At 34.9% G+C, this 16,388-nt stretch overlaps 1 protein-coding gene across 1 annotated transcript in view; it reads right to left on the bottom strand.

Annotated features, from left to right (window-relative positions):
* LOC148938655 (purine nucleoside phosphorylase-like) overlaps positions 1–16,138 on the bottom strand; it is a gene marked incomplete at its 5' end in the record, with an annotated part of 183,493 nt that extends 167,355 nt beyond the window's left edge. The window contains one exon of the mRNA XM_089107634.1: positions 15,981–16,138. Coding sequence (XP_088963760.1) covers positions 15,981–16,138 — 158 coding nt within the window. The remainder of the gene's footprint in view (positions 1–15,980) is intronic.
* Between the last annotated feature and the right edge of the window lie 250 nt (positions 16,139–16,388).

Here is a 16,388-nt window from a genome sequence, read left to right as displayed (position 1 = left end):
AAATCAAGAGAATGTATCTGTGACAAGGTAAACCATGACAAAACACTACTGAAATAATCCAACTCTTACATTTCAATGAAAGAAATTCAAAATGAACTTTGAAAAATCAAGAGAATGTAACTGTGACAAGGTAAACCATGACAAAACACTACTGAAATATTCCAACTCCTGCTTTTCAACGAAAGAAAATCAAAATGAACTTTGAAAAATTAATAGAATGTAACTGTGACTAGGTAAACCACGACAAAACACAATTGAAATATTCCAACTCTTGCATTTCATCGTAAAAAATCGAAAATGAACTTTGAAAAATTAAGAGAATGTAAGTGTGACAAGGTAAACCACAACAAAACACTACTGAAATATTCCAACTCTTACATTTCAACGAAAGAAAACCAAAATGAACTTTGAAAAATTAAGAGAATGTAACTTTGACTAGGTAAATCACAACAAAACACTATTGAAATATTCCAACTCTTGCATTTCATCGAAAGAAATCCAAAATGAACTTTGAAAAATTAAGAGAATGTAAGTGTGACAAGGTAAAACCACAACAAAACACTACTGAAATATTCCAACTCTTGCATTTCAACGAAAGAAAACCAAAATGAACTTTGAAAAATTAAGAGAATGTAACTGTGACAAGGTAAAGCACAACAAAACACTACTGAAATAATCCAACTCTTGCATTTCAATGAAAGAAATTCAAATGAACTTTGAAATGAAATTCAAATGAAGAGAATGTAACTGTGACAAGGTAAACCACGACAAAACACTACTAAAATATTCCAACTCTTGCATTTGAATGAAAGAAATTCAAAATAAACTTTGAAAAATCAAGAAAATGTATCTGTGACAAGGTAAAGCATGACAGAACACAACTGAAATAATCCAACTCTTACATTTCAACGAAAGAAATTTAAAATGAACTTTGAAAAAATTAAGAGAATGTAACTGTGACAAGGTAAACCATGACAAAAGACTACTGAAATATTCCAACTCTTGCATTTCAATGAAAGAAATTCAAAAAGAACTTTGAAAAATCAAGAGAATGTAACTGTGACAAGGTAAACCATGACAAAACACTACTAAAATATTCCAACTCTTGCATTTCAACGAAAGAAAACCAAAATGAACTTTGAAAAATTAAGAGAATGTAACTTTGACTAGGTAAATCACAACAAAACACTATTGAAATATTCCAACTCTTGCATTTCATCAAAAGAAATCCAAAATGAACTTTGAAAAATAAAGAGAGTGTAAGTGTGACAAGGTAAACCACAACAAAACACTACTGAAATATTCCAACTCTTGCATTTCAACGAAAGAAAACCAAAATGAACTTTGAAAAATTAAGAGGATGTAACTTTGACAAGGTAAAGCACAGCAAAACACTACTGAAATAATCCAACTCTTGCATTACAATGTAAGAAATTCAAAAGAACTTTGAAACATCAAGAGAATGTAACTGTGACAAGGTAAACCAAGACAAAAACACTACTGACATATTCCAACTCTTGCACTTCAATGAAAGAAATTCTAAATGAACTTTGAAAAATCAAGAGAATGTATCTGTGACAAGGTAAACCATGACAAAACATTACTGAAATATTCCAACTCTTGCATTTCAATGAAAGAAATTCAAAATGAACTTTGAAAAAATTAATAGAATGTAACTGTGACAAGGTAAACCATGACTCAACACTACTGAAATATTTCAACTCTTGCATTTCAATGAAAGAAATTCAAAAAGAACTTTGAAAAATCAAGAGAATGTAACTATGACAAGGTTAATCATGACAAAACACTACTGAAATATTCCAACTCTTGCATTTCAACGAAAGAAATTCAAAATTAACTTTGAACAATTAAGAGAATGTACCTGTGATTTGGTAAACCACGACAAAACACTAGTAAAATATTCCGACTCTTGCATTTAAACGAAAGAAATAAAAAATTAACTTTGAAAAATTAATTGAATGTAACAGAGACAAGGTAAGCCACGAGAAAACAATACTGAAATATTCCAACTCTTGCATTTCAACGAAAGAAAACCAAAATGAACTTTGAAAAATTAATAGAATGTAACTGTGACAAGGTAAAGCACAACAAAAAACTACTGAAATAATCCAACTCTTGCATTTCAATGAAAGAAATTCAAATAAACTTTGAAAAATTAAGAGAATGTAACTTTGACAAGGTAAACCACGACAAAACACTACTGAAATATTCCAACTCTTGCATTTCAATGATGGAAATTCGAAATGAACTTTTAAAAATCAAGAGAATGTATCTGTGACAAGGTAAACCATGACAAAACACTACTGAAATATTCCAACTCTTGCATTTCAACGAAAGAAATTCAAAATGAACTTTGAAAAATTAATAGAATAAAACTGTGACAAGGTAAACCATGACAAAACACTACTGAAATAATCCAACTCTTGCATTTCAATGAAAGAAATTCAAAAAGAACATTGACAAATCAAGAGAATGTAACTGTGACAAGGTAAACCATGACAAAACACTACTGAAATATTCCAACTCTTGCTTTTCAACGAAAGAAAATAAAAATGAACTTTGAAAAATTAATAGAATGTAACTGTGACTAGGTAAACCACAACAAAACACTATTGAAATATTCCAACTCTTGCATTTCATCGAAAGAAATCCAAAATGAACTTTGAAAATTTAAGAGAATTTAACTGTGACAAGGTAAACCAAAACAAAACACTACTGAAATATTCCAACTCTTGCATTTCATCGAAAGAAAATCAAACTTAACTTTGAAAATCAAGAGAATGTAACTTTGACTAGCTAAACCGCGACAAAACACTACTGAAATATTCCAACTCTTGCATTTCAATGAATGAAATTCAAAATGATCTTTTAGAAATAAAGAGAATGTAACTGTGACAATGTAAAACACAACAAAACACTACTGAAATATTCCAACTCTTGCATTTCAATGAAAGAAATTCAAATGAACTTTGAAAAATCAAGAGAATGTAACTGTGATAAGGTAAACCAGAACAAAACACTACTGAAATATTCCAACTCTTGCATTTGAATGAAAGAAATTCGAAATGAATTTTGAAAAATCAAGAGAATGTATCTGTGACAAGGTAAACCATGACAAAACACTACTGAAATATTCCAACTCTTGCATTTCAATGAAAGAAATTCAAAATGAACTTTGAAAAATTAAGAGAATGTAACTGTGACAAGGTAAACCACGACAAAACACTACTGAAATATTCCAACTCTTGCATTTCAATGAAAGAAATTCAAAAAGAACTTTGAAAAATCAAGAGAATGTAACTGTGACAAGGTAAACCATGACAAAACACTACTAAAATATTCCAACTCTTGCATTTCAACGAAATAAATACAAACTGAACTTTCAAATATTATGAGAATGTAACTGTGACTATGTAAACCATGACAAAACACTAGTGAAATATTCCGCCTCTTGCATTTCAACGAAAGAAATTCAAAATGAACTTTAAACAATCAAGAGAAAGTAACTGAGACAATGTAAACCACAGCAAAACAATACTGAAATATTCCAACTCTTGCATTTAAACGAAAGAAAACCAAAATGAACTTTGAAAAATTAATAGAATGTAACTGTGACAAGGTAAACCATGACAAAACACTACTGAAATAATCCAACTCTTGCATTTCAATGAAAGAAATTCAAAATGAACTTTGAAAAATTAAGAGAATGTAACTGTGACTAGGTAAACCACGACAAAACACTATTGAAATATTACTCTTTCATTTCATCGTAAGAAATCCAAAATGAACTTTGAAAATTCAAGAGAATGTAAGTTTGACAAGGTAAACCACAACAAAACACTACTGAAATTTTTCAACTCTTACATTTCAACGAAAGAAAACCAAAATGAACTTTGAAAAATCAAGAGAATGTAACTTTGACTAGGTAAACTACAACAAAACACTATTGAAATATTCCAACTCTTGCATTTCATCGAAAGAAATCCAAAATGAACTTTGAAAAATTAAGAGAATGTAAGTGTGACAAGGTAAACCACAACAAAACACTACTGAAATATTCCAACTCTTGCATTTCAACGAAAGAAAACCAAAATGAACTTTGAAAAATTAAGAGAATGTAACTGTGACAAGGTAAAGCACAACAAAACACTACTGAAATATTCCAACTCTTGCATTTCAATGACAGAAATTCAAATGAACTTTTAAAGATTAAGAGAATATATCTGTGACAAAGCAAAGCACAGGGAAGCACTACTAACATATTCCAACTCTAGCATTTCAATGACATAAATTCATAATGAATTTTGAAAAATCAAGAGAATGTATCTGTGACCAGGTAAACCATGATAGAACACAACTGAAATATTCCAACTCTTGCATTTCAATGAAAGAAATCCAAAATGAACTTTGAAAAAATTAATAGAATATAACTGTGACAAGGTAAACCATGACAAAACACTACTAAAATATTCCAACTCTTGCATTTCAATGAAATAAATCAAAAAATAACATTTAAAAATCACGAGAATGTAACTGTGACAAGGAAAACCACAACAAAACACTACTGAAATATTCCAACTCTTGCATTTCAAAGAAAGAAAACCAAACTGAACTTTGAAAAATTAAGAGAATGTAACTGTGACTAGGTAAATCACAACAAAACACTACTGAAATATTCCAACATTTGCATTTCATCGAAAGAAATCCAAAATGAACTTTGAAAAATTAAGAGAATGTAAGTGTGATAAGGTAAACCACAACAAAACAATACTGAAATATTCCAACTCTTGCATTTCAACGAAAGAAATCCAAAATGAACTTTGAAAAATTATGAGAATGTAACTGTGACTATGTAAACCACAACAAAACACTATTGAAATATTCCAACTCTTGCATTTAATCGAAAGAAATCCAAAATGAACTTTGAAAAATTAAGAGAATGTAAGTGTGACAAGGTAAACCCCAACAAAACACTACTGAAATATTCCAACTCTTGCTTTTCAACGAAAGAAAACCAAAATGAACTTTGAAAAATCAATAGAATGTAACTGTGACAAGGTATACTACATCAAAACACTACTGAAATATTCCAACTCTTGCATTTCAAAGAAAAAAAACCAAAAGGATCTTTGAAACATGAAGAGAATGTAACTGTGACAAGGTAAACAACGACAAAACACTACTGAAATGTTCCAACTCTTGCATTTCAATGATAGAAATTAAAAATGAACTCTGAAAAATTAAGAGAACGTAACTGTGACAAGGTAAACCGCAACAAAACACTACTGAAATATTCCAACTCTTGCATTTCACCGAAAGAAATCCAAAATGATCTTTGAAAAATCAAGAGAATGTAACTGTGACATGGTAAACAATGACAAAACACTACTGAAATATTCCAACTCTTGCATTTCAACTGCGTAAAGGTAAACCATGATAAAACACTACTGAAATAATCCAACTCTTGCATTTCAATGAAATAAATCCACAATGAACTTTGAAAATCAAGAAAATGTAACTGTGATAAGGTAAACCACGACAAAACACTACTGAAATAATCCAACTCTTGCATCTCAATGAAAGAAATTCAAAATGAACTTTGAAAAATTAAGAGAATGCAACTGTGACAAGGTAAACCACGATAAAACACTACTGAATTATTCCAACTCTTGCATTTCAGCGAAAGAAATCCATAATGAACTTTGAAAAATCAAGAAAATATAACTGCGACAAGGTAAACTACAAAAAAACACTACTGAAATGTTCCAACTCTTGCATTTCAATGAAAGAAATCCGCAATGAACTTTGAAAATCAAGAGAATGTATCTGCAACAAGGTAAACCATGACAAAAAACTCCTTAAATATTCCAACTCTTGCATTTCAACGAAAGAAATCCAAAATGAACTTTGAAAAATCAAGAGAATGTAACTGTGACATGGTAAACCATGATAAAACACTAATATTGTGAGGGGGAGTCAAAAGTTGGGGGGTGGGGCCCTTTCGTGTCCCAAAATGCGAAAATTAACAAATATTAAAAAATGGGGGCTTAGGGGCCTTTGGGGCGCCGGGGGAAAGGTTGGGAGATGGGGTCCTTTCGTGTCTCAAATGCGCAAATAAAAAAATATAAAAAATGGGGGGCAAAAAAAATGTGGGGCATTAGGGGGGCCTATTTAGGGGTGGGGGACCTTTAGGGGCCGGGGGCTTCCTTCGGGGTTGGGATAGGGGGATCGGAGTCCTTTGGGAGCCCGGGGGACCTTTGGGGGCCGGGGGTTCCTTCGGGGATAGGGTAGGAGGATCGGGGCCCTTTGGGGTTGGGGTAGGGGGATCGGAGCCCTTGGGGGCTGGGGTAGGAGACCTCACAACACTGTTCAAATGGAACTTGTCTATTATAACGACCTCAGAGTTTCACTCTCAAATGCTCTTCTAAAACATCTTCTAAAATCATCTTTTAAAATGTCTCTAACTGTTTCACCAAAATAATTCCATAAAGTTTCTAAAACAGTTTCGCCCAAATAACCGCTAAACGTAATTTCAGCGTGTTCCTTTTGTTTTTTACATCCCTGTGCAGTCTTACTTCAAATTACTAAGAAACACTTTCCTGCTTTAATCTCTTCATCCCTAAGATCAAAACATTCGCCCGGAAACAATTCTCCTGGAAGAACTCCAAAGACATTAATAAACTTCGCCCGGAGACAATTCTCCTTGGAAATACATCAAAGACATTAATAAACTTTGCCTGGAGACATTTCTCGGAAACGTGTTCTCCCTGGGGATTCCATGCCCATATTTGGTGCCCCGTCAGGACTGACAGCACAGGTGTTCTCCCTAGGGACTCTATGCCCATATTTGGTGTTCGTACCGGACCTTTACCCCCCTTTCTACTTATATCATTATCAAAACCATAAATATTGGACCTTTGGACTATGTTAAACAAAATGGCCAGCTCAAAATTTTTGTGGGACTGTTTTTAAGGGAGGGGTCTGTAGGTAGGGGGGCTATTTGCCCTCCAATCTTTTTGGTCCCTTAAAAATGGCACTAGAAAAATAAATTTCCATTCTAATGAGCCATTAAATATTTCTATGATGTACACAATGATGATATTTCTCATTGTTCCATTAAATATTTCTATGATGATTACAATGGTAAACTTTTCATTTTGATCTGACGCCACTTTCAACCACTTTCGACCCTGCTTGTTGAGCCTGTTTTTTTTTCACAGTTAATATATGTGTTTGTGCCCTTTTTGGAAGAATACAAGTAAGCTATTTTCTACAGCTGTGTAGACTATTTTTCCAGGAACCGAGACAGGGTAGGAATAGAGTTTGCAAACATAACATCATTTATTATATCGACATGGGGTTCCGTTTACCCCCAAAGAAGATAGCTAGAGATTTTAGTGGTGACCCGGGTTGGGTGCACCCTTGTCCTAGAGTTTGGCCGTTTGATCGTTCGATCACGTTATCATACCCTGGAGCAGGGTGAACCGTACTAGTGCATTAACATACTCTATATTTACGGTACAGTAGTGGGAACCGCGAGCCATTCCATTATAATATTTGGGACTAGCGAGGCATTCTCCTCCAAAAGAAGTAGTGCAGCACCATTTACGCACCAATATCTGGTAGCAACTGTGGTTACCAGTACAATATTTGGCGGCAGCTACTAAGGTCCTATCAGTAACACTGATAGTAAAAGAATCTACGTTTAACGAAAGGACGATTTAATTAGCCTACAAAATAGCCTATTGTGAGTACATATAAATATATTGCGGAAAAATACGGAAACAATTAAAAAGAGTATGAAGATCTGAATGGGTGTTGCCTATTCAGAGTAAAATAGAATTTTGCAAATATATTGCGCAACTACTTAGTTTTCAAAAATAATCGGCTAATTTTGACGTAACAATTTATCACGAGATAAAACTGGAAGTTAATTAAACAAGTCGAGAAGAAATTTTCATCTGAGTTGAAATAATAGTTAACTATTGAATTTTGAAATAACGGTGGATAGACAGAAGATTCACACAAGGTCGGCAAAAGGACACGAGTTAAAAGAATTAGATATGAATTCGAAAAAAGCTACTGCAGTGAGCCAGAAATAATCCTATTCAGATTCACATTTATATGCGACTCCTGCTAGAAGTGACCTAGGGAATTCATCGTCAGGTGGAACCAAATATCACTCAGGGGGTGAAATAGACATTTCTGACCCGTACGAAGGGGAATTTCAAAACAAAGTCAAGAATAGGACAATCTCAAGTACAAACCGTAGAGGGAGAAGAGAATACACTACATATTCAAAAAGAATTATTCCCAGATAGAAAGACCCAGATATAGGAAATATATATATGGGAGTACAAAGAATAAAATCAGGAAGGAGCACACCCGGTAATATGAGAGAACATGAAATAGAAACAGTGGTGGTAATACACGAAGAAAAATTAATATATGAAAATATGAGCAGAACAAAACCAATTCACCTCTCAGATGCTATGCAAAATGACGGGGAGTTGCGGGTAAGGGAAAATACAGATAGAACAAGAACAGACTCAGGAAACAAATTAAGAGGATGTTATGACAGAAGGAATCAAACCAGACCGAGTAGCAGGAGTTGTAGAAGCTCAATGTCCATCAGGAGGTCAAGAAAAAGTAGTCATGTAGATATGACACAACTTATGCTAAATTTCATGGAGGGCGAAAGAATAGCGAGAGAGAAAAAGGAGGAAGCTGAAAGAACGTGCAAAGAATACGCGTACAAATTAAAAGATATGTGTCTAAAATGAATAGAGTCAGAAAATAAAAGAATGTTAGAAGACCCGGAAGAGATAAAAAGAGGCAACGCAAGTAATAGATAAAACAGTGATGGAACAAATATAGGCAGCGCAATCGTGCTGCCTTAGTAAAGAACGATGTTGGCACAATGTATTATTCTTTTTTTTATTTCTTTTTTTCCCTTTAGACTACGGCACTTCGTATCGAAGGAGTTGTCGTAGAAACTCTGGAAAGGGCTCATTCGATGGGAAATTAGAGGGGCTTGTGCCCTTTTTAATAGTCTAAAGTGATTGGAACGCAACTAACACCCCTTCCACGCCCACTATTTCTCCAAACACATCCAATAAAAATTTTGAGATAGCCATTTTGTTCAGCGTAGTTGATTTCAAGATAGAAATTATGTTTTTGAGGAGGACACTCCCCCACTGCTCAAAGGGCAAGGGTTGTAAGTTATGCCCTGGGGGCATATAAGGTTTTTATAGAAAGCGTTGTCGTAGAAACTTCAAAAAAGCATCATTCGATTGAAAATTCAAAGGGCTAGTGCCCTTTGAAATAGTCGAAAGTCATTGGAGGGCAACTACCCCCCTCTCACGCCCACCTGTCCCCACAAACACATCCAATCCAAATTTTGGGATAGCCATTTTGCTCAACGTAGTTGAACGTTCTGGAAATTAGGTCTTTGAGGATGACAACCCCCCCCCCCTCAGCCCTAGGGGCAAGGGTTGTATGTTATGCCCTGGGGGCACACAAGGTGTTTATTGAAAGATTTGTCGTAGAAACTTGATAAAGGGCTCATTCGATTGGAAATTCAAAGGGCCTGTGCCCTTTTTAATAGTCTAAATCGATTGAATGGCAAACAACCCTCCTATCAAACCAACCTTTTCGCTAAACTCATCCAATCAAAATTTTTAGATTGCCATTTCGTTCAACATTTTTAAAAGTTTTGAAAATTAGGCCTTTGAGGATGATAACCCCCCTCAGAGCACTCGGGGCAAGGGTTGTAAATTATGGCCTGGGGGCATATAACGTTTTTTATAGATAGTGATGTTGTAGAAGCTTCCAAAAAGGCTCATTCGACTGAAAGTTGGAAGGGCCTTTACCCATTTTATTGGTCGAAAGTGATTGGAGGATAATTAACACCCCTCTCACAACCACCATTTCCCCAAACACATCCAATCAAAATATTGAGGTAGCCATTCTGTTCGACGTAGCTAAAAAAAACGGAAATTATGTTTTTTTGAGGATGACACTCCCAAACAGTCCTCAGGGCAAGGGTTGTAAGTTTTGCCCTGGGGGCATATAAGGTTTTTCTTTTATAGAAAGCATTGTCGTAGGAAATTCAAAAAGGAATCATTCGATTGGAAGTTAAAACTGAAAATCATTATTCCGTATATGAAAGGGGCTGTCCCCTCCTCAACGCTTCGCTCTATACGCTAAAGTTTTTTATTGTTTAAGAAATAAAGTTGTGAGACAGTGCTTTAGATTGCTTTAGCTTTATGCTTTAGATTCAATCTAAAGCATAATCACAAGATGTATAACCATTTTTATCACCTGTATTAATTTCTTTGTGTTTAGCACCGAAAATTGAAACCTTTCATAAAATATGACTGCTGAAGGCAAAGGAATTGAATATTGAAAGGAATTAAAAGGAATTGAATATAATCATAGGATTTGTAATCCCCGGCATTTTGGCTTTCTTTGTGTAAATGGTGATATTTTGTTGGGCAAAATAACAGAAAATGCCACGTTGCGTTGGTGCGATCTCTTTTGTTACTTAAAATAGCAGTAAATATTGCGATTTCCTTTCAAATAGGTGAGGGCGATTTCTACCCTCACCTATTATTATACGGCCACTGGTTCAATGCCAATACCCTTAAAAAAATAAAGAAAAGGAGCATCAGTGTTACTCATGCCAAAAAAGACAACACATTTCCCTTGCTCTTTAAGGTTGGGGACTGTTTAAGGTTGCTGTTTAAGGACTGTAATTCTCCAGGTTAGATTAGTGCTATGCTTGAAGTGTCCAACATTCTTAATAAGTTGTTAAATGAACATTTTGAGAATGCACAAGAAAGACAGAATAAGAGGAAGGACGAAGATTATGATGAAGTACGTTTTTCCTTTCTCCTATTAATTATATAATAGAATCTCTAATTGCTAAGACACATCTCATAGTCAATTTTTATATTACGCTGAAATCGGCTTACGTTTTTTTTCTTTTTTTTTTAAAACATTAAACTAATTTCATATTCTAAATCAAATGGCATGAACACTAAAAGTTAAATCACTTTAAATCTAATTTTCATAAAAAGATTATTGAGAAGAAAAAAAATATGCAGCAATAAAATTAAAATTTGGTGGCATGGTAAGAAGGCATAACAGGGAATGATTATTTACTGCTAGTATATGGGCTTCCTGTCGAAGCCAATTGGGGCTTGAGGTTGAACTATCCTGTGATATAATCGAAGTGCAGTTGAATCTGATGATACCAACTGTTGAGACCCAGTTTGGTACTTGGCGAGGAATAGCCTTTTGTTCTGGCACTTGACTGTTGAGTTTTTATGCTCCAGCCCATGACCCTGTATTCTTACGGACATACCTCCATTCGGGTGGTTATTGCTAGTGTGTAAATCCTCGAACTACAGCGGGCATACTAAATATGGCTCGGTCAGTGCCTTTTCTTTGAAAATTTCTCTGCGTTTCCAAACGAGCTATTTGAGCATAAATAAATAATGGTGTCCCTTTTTGCCGATATTCCGACCACACCTTGAAGGACCTCTCTCAATAACAAATAAGAGAAGGAGAAGGAAAGATGAAAACAGAAAATAGGAGATAGCGACTTTCCTCTTCTACGGCTTTTCAAAAAAGCTCCTCTTGCAACGGGGAAGGAAGAGGGGGCTGTATTAAGTCAGTTTGTCATAATTGCTGTGGCTAGGCAAATAACAGGGCTAGTCATACACACTTGGAACATTCTTCCCGCTCCTCGACCATGGTCGCTTGAAACCCCTTTCATCCCCACCTTCCCCCGCCTAAAAAGAAAACGCTTGTTTTAAAATTGTAATTTTCTTGTCTGTTTAATATACGTCTTAATTTATTAGTGAATTTGTGTTACTCATGGGTCTGTTCCAGGTCTCAATTGTCATTAATTTTTATTAATGTAATTTCATATTAGTCAAGCTAATATAATGATAACTGATAAATAACAAATATTTTTTATTAGTGTCAGCCTGAAATTGCAGTTGAGACATTTAGCCCATAAATGCTTATGGCGCAAAAAACATTGCAATCTATTCTTCACCCGAAATAATATAAATTGCTAATAGTTTTGTACTATCCGTGTCCTCAGAACAAAAATTATTGAAGTTATGAGATTATAAGAAATAATTGTAAGTCAATCAATTATAAGGAAAAATTGAGGTACTGGTGCATTATATAGGCCTTTCTAAAAAGTCAAGTTTGGTTAATGCTAATGAAATAAAACAAAATAGGATGAATACATAATAGTTTATAAACAAATTTGTGCTATATATTTTCACATTAGGGTGGGAGGGGGTAAAGCATAGCATATATTAAATACGCAACCTAACCTAACCTAGGTACCTCCCCCCTCTAAACCCCAAAAACAACAGTTTAAATATCTAAACGCAATGAAAACTGCGCTATGCATTGCATTACTCTATAGCGGTCTTGAATTAACCCGTCAAAAACAGGTCTTTCGTGACTGGTTTCCTTGTAAAGGTCCATATAGTGCACCAGTACCAAAATTGATTACTACTACTACTAACAACTCACCATAACACCAAGCCGTCTGGGGCTAACACAGCTTCGCACGCTCCTCCTCCATCCCAATCTATTCAAAGCCTCCCTCTTTACAGAATCTGAGTAAGTTCCCATTTCCTTTATATTTCTTTATGACATCCTCCCACCCTAACCCCGGATGACCTGTTTTCCGTTTAGCCATAGAAGGCTGGCCGATAAGGACAACCTTCGACAACGTACCATCGTTCATCCGCAGAATAATTTATAACCATAAATGATGATTGAGTTCTAGGACACATCCTATGGCTTCACCATGTGAGAATAATTAATTGACTCTTTAGAATTCGTAAGATGTAGAAATATAATCAAAGCAAGCTGAAAAATAAAAGAAGCTGCTTACCAACAAAAAAGAAAAAAAGAGCAAATGAGCCTTGTGGAAGCCAAAAGGACCAGGTCAACTTTTTATTTTCTTAGATTTCAACATCGAAGCAGTTTACTGACTTAGATTTGTTTAGTCATTGGGGTATTCCCTAAAAACAAGAAAAATAACTAAAAATATAAAAAAAATCAGTTGTTCAACAATATTTTTTATTGGTCAGATTTCATATTTTATTTATTGTCCTATATTTATTTTTCAACGTTTTTGCTGTTCAACAATATGATATCTTTGGAAATCAATTTGACTAAGTTGACATTAAAATGCACTTATCACAATGTATCTTTGTGTACTATAGCACACAAATCAACATAAGAAATTGCTGGAAATTTTCTCCTGAGATGATTAGTGCATTCAAAATCAATGCCAAGTAATGGGTTCTTTCTTTCTCTGATTGCTTTTTGAAGTTGGCCAGCTTGGCATCTGAACAGCTCAAACATAGTTACTGTATAATCACACAATGATCAGATGATTATAAAACAGCTACAAAGAGGCGATAATCGTTCCATGTTTGGGTTGACATAAGGCACAAACTACTAATTTCAATCCGGATTCCCTAATATTCGGGAATTTGGGGATACTTGAAGAACTGTAGGATAGTCATCATTCAATGGAAGCCATCTATCTACCACTGCTACTAACAACTCCTCAAGGAACCATTCTTTCTGAAGCCTGCGCCGCTACACAAACTCCTCCTCCATTCCCTTGCTTATTGACCTTCACTCTGTACCCCCCCCCCCCTGTGAAGTATTTGCTTCCTCTAAACCTTTTCTAATAGTGTCTTTCTACCACATAAAGACTCCCTTTGATATGTTTGGCCAAATCTTGATTGCCAAAACGTACAAGTGTCGTCAACCTTTATCGATAAGACCGGAACTAATTAGCCGGACAGTTGGACTTATTCTTACGCATTCATATACATCCAAAGCTTTGGCTTTTCGATTTCAAACAGTTCGTGGTAACGAACTGTAAGTTAGGAGCGACCCGGCTCAATGGTTACCGAAACTCTAGAAAACGGGTTTTTGATACCAATAGATACATCAAAAGAATCAAATTTCAATGTTGATTTCAAATATATAATTTTCATCAAGTTTAGTCCTACCCATCAAAAGTTACGCGCCTGAGAAAATTTGGCTGATTTTCGAAAAAAAGAGGAAAGACCCCTAAAAGCTATAGAACCTTAATGAAAATCACACCATCATATTCAGCGTATAAGAAAACCCTACTGTAGAGGTTTCAAGCTCCTGTCTGCAAAAATGTGGAATTTTGTATTTTTTGCCAGAAGTAAGATCAGGGATGCGTGTTTATTTTTATTTTTTTTTTTTAGGGTGATCGTATCGACCCAGTGGTCCTAGAATATCGTGGGAGGACTCATTGGAACGGAAATTAAAAGTTCTAGTGCTGTTTTTAAGTGAACAAAAAATGGAGGGCAACTAGGCCCCCTCCCACGCTCATTTTTTTCCCAAAGTCAGCTGATCAAAATTTTGAGATAGCCATTTTGTTCACCATGGTTGAAAATATGATAACTATGTCCTTTAGGATGACTTAATCCCCCAAAGTCCCCGGGGGGAGGGCTGAAAGTTATGAACTTTACCCAATATTAACAAATAGTATTGGTTATTAGGAAGTATACAGACGTTTCAGGGGGGATTTTTCTGGTAGTAGGGGAATGGCTGGGTCGCTGGTTATGCGGGAAGATCTTTCCATGAAGGAAGTTTTCATGGGGGAAGGGATATTGCTATGAAGGGGGCACCGGGTTTCAAAAGAGATCAGAAATTAAATATAAAAAAAACAAGTTTTCCAACTGAAAATAAGAAGTAACATCAAAACTTAAAACGAACAGAAAATATTACGTGTATGATCGGGTTCACCCCCTAGTCAATACCTCGCTCTTTAAGCCAAAGATTTTTTAGTACTTTCATGAGAGTATTTATTCTAAATAACTGCCTTTGTGATTAAGGGGTCATTTTAAAGAATTGGAACAAAATTCGAACTTTAGCTTATAGAGAGAGGCATTGACTAGGGGGCGAGCCCTCTAATACACGTATTTAAAATATATGAATGCAGAAGTTCGTTACGTAAGTTACGTATATATATTACTAATAAAAACGTTCGTAAATAAAATTAAACAAGTTTCGAGAAAGCCATTTAACCAAATAAAAATAAAATTAATATGCAAATTTTATTTTAATTATTCATTTACGGTGAGCCAAAATCAAAACCTGCATTAATTCAAAAACGTTCAAAAATTAAATAAAAAAAACAAGTTTTCTTAACTGAAAGTAAGGAACGACGTTAAAACTTAAAACGAACAGAAATTATTCCGTATATGAAAGGGGCTGTCCCTTCCTCAACGCCTCTCTCTTTACGCTAAAGTTTGACTTTCTCACAACTCTTATTTTTTTTAAACAATAAAAACTTTAGCGTAAAGAGCGAGGCATTGAGGAGGGGACAGGCCCTTTCATAATTCTTGCGGAATAATTTCTGTTCGTTTTAAGTTTTAGCGTCGTTCCTTACTTTCAGTTAGGAAAACTTGTTTTTTTTATTTAATACCAAACAAGGCTAGGCTCTTTACTTGTCAATCGCACGTTAGTAGAAGAAACAACTGTAACAGGGCCGTTGAAAGTCAATACTGGGCCTCAAGGACAAATTTCCGTGCACCTACCCGCGCATGTCCAGGGCATCTATTCAATTAGATTTAACAGAAGATTGTAGTGGGTTTTGGTAATATATTGCCCACAAGCCACCCCTGCTTATAAATACAATTTGGGTCGTAAGCAAAGTATAAAATTTCTAAAGGTTTTCACAGGCTGATCCCTTTTGATTTTCAGTATTCTTTTCAGTCGAAAAAAAATTTATGGAAGTAAATAAATTATAAATTAAATTAAGAAATTGTTTATACAAGAAATTCCGGCAAAGAAATATTGCACATGTCCGCCTTGAAGCCTTGAACCGGGCCTCTTGCATCTCTCCCCCCCCCCCCCCCATCTCCTGCCTTGAAAATCCTTGAACTTCATGTGGCTCCATGGGTAATTCAGCTGGGCTTTCCTGTCTTCGAAACACAGCCACATAACTTCCTCTTCTGACTATCAAAATTCCTCCAAGCTGATACCCTTCTCCTCTTAAGTTACCACCGACTCGTTGATCTTTCACCTGAAATTAGGGATCATTTCATATTAAATTAATTAAAAAAAAAACTTTCCGAAAAATAGGTTTTTCGAAGAAAAGTAAAGGCCATTCTAAACTTAAGCCCAGGAGATACAAATACCTGTTAAAATTCAAACTCAAAACGACCAGAAATTAATATTAAAGAATAAATGAAACCCAAAACGAACAGAAATTAAATAAACAATCATAGCAAAAACATACAACAAGTAATAATATAAATGAATAAATAGATCTT

Source organism: Artemia sp. Qi Xiang Cuo, unplaced genomic scaffold (assembly GCF_049724085.1).
Source record: "Artemia sp. Qi Xiang Cuo unplaced genomic scaffold, ASM4972408v1 HiC_scaffold_3051, whole genome shotgun sequence".
Taxonomy (NCBI): Eukaryota; Metazoa; Arthropoda; class Branchiopoda; order Anostraca; family Artemiidae; genus Artemia; species Artemia sp. Qi Xiang Cuo.
Note: the sequence above shows the minus strand (reverse complement) of the source record. Positions and strands in the feature narration are given on the sequence as shown.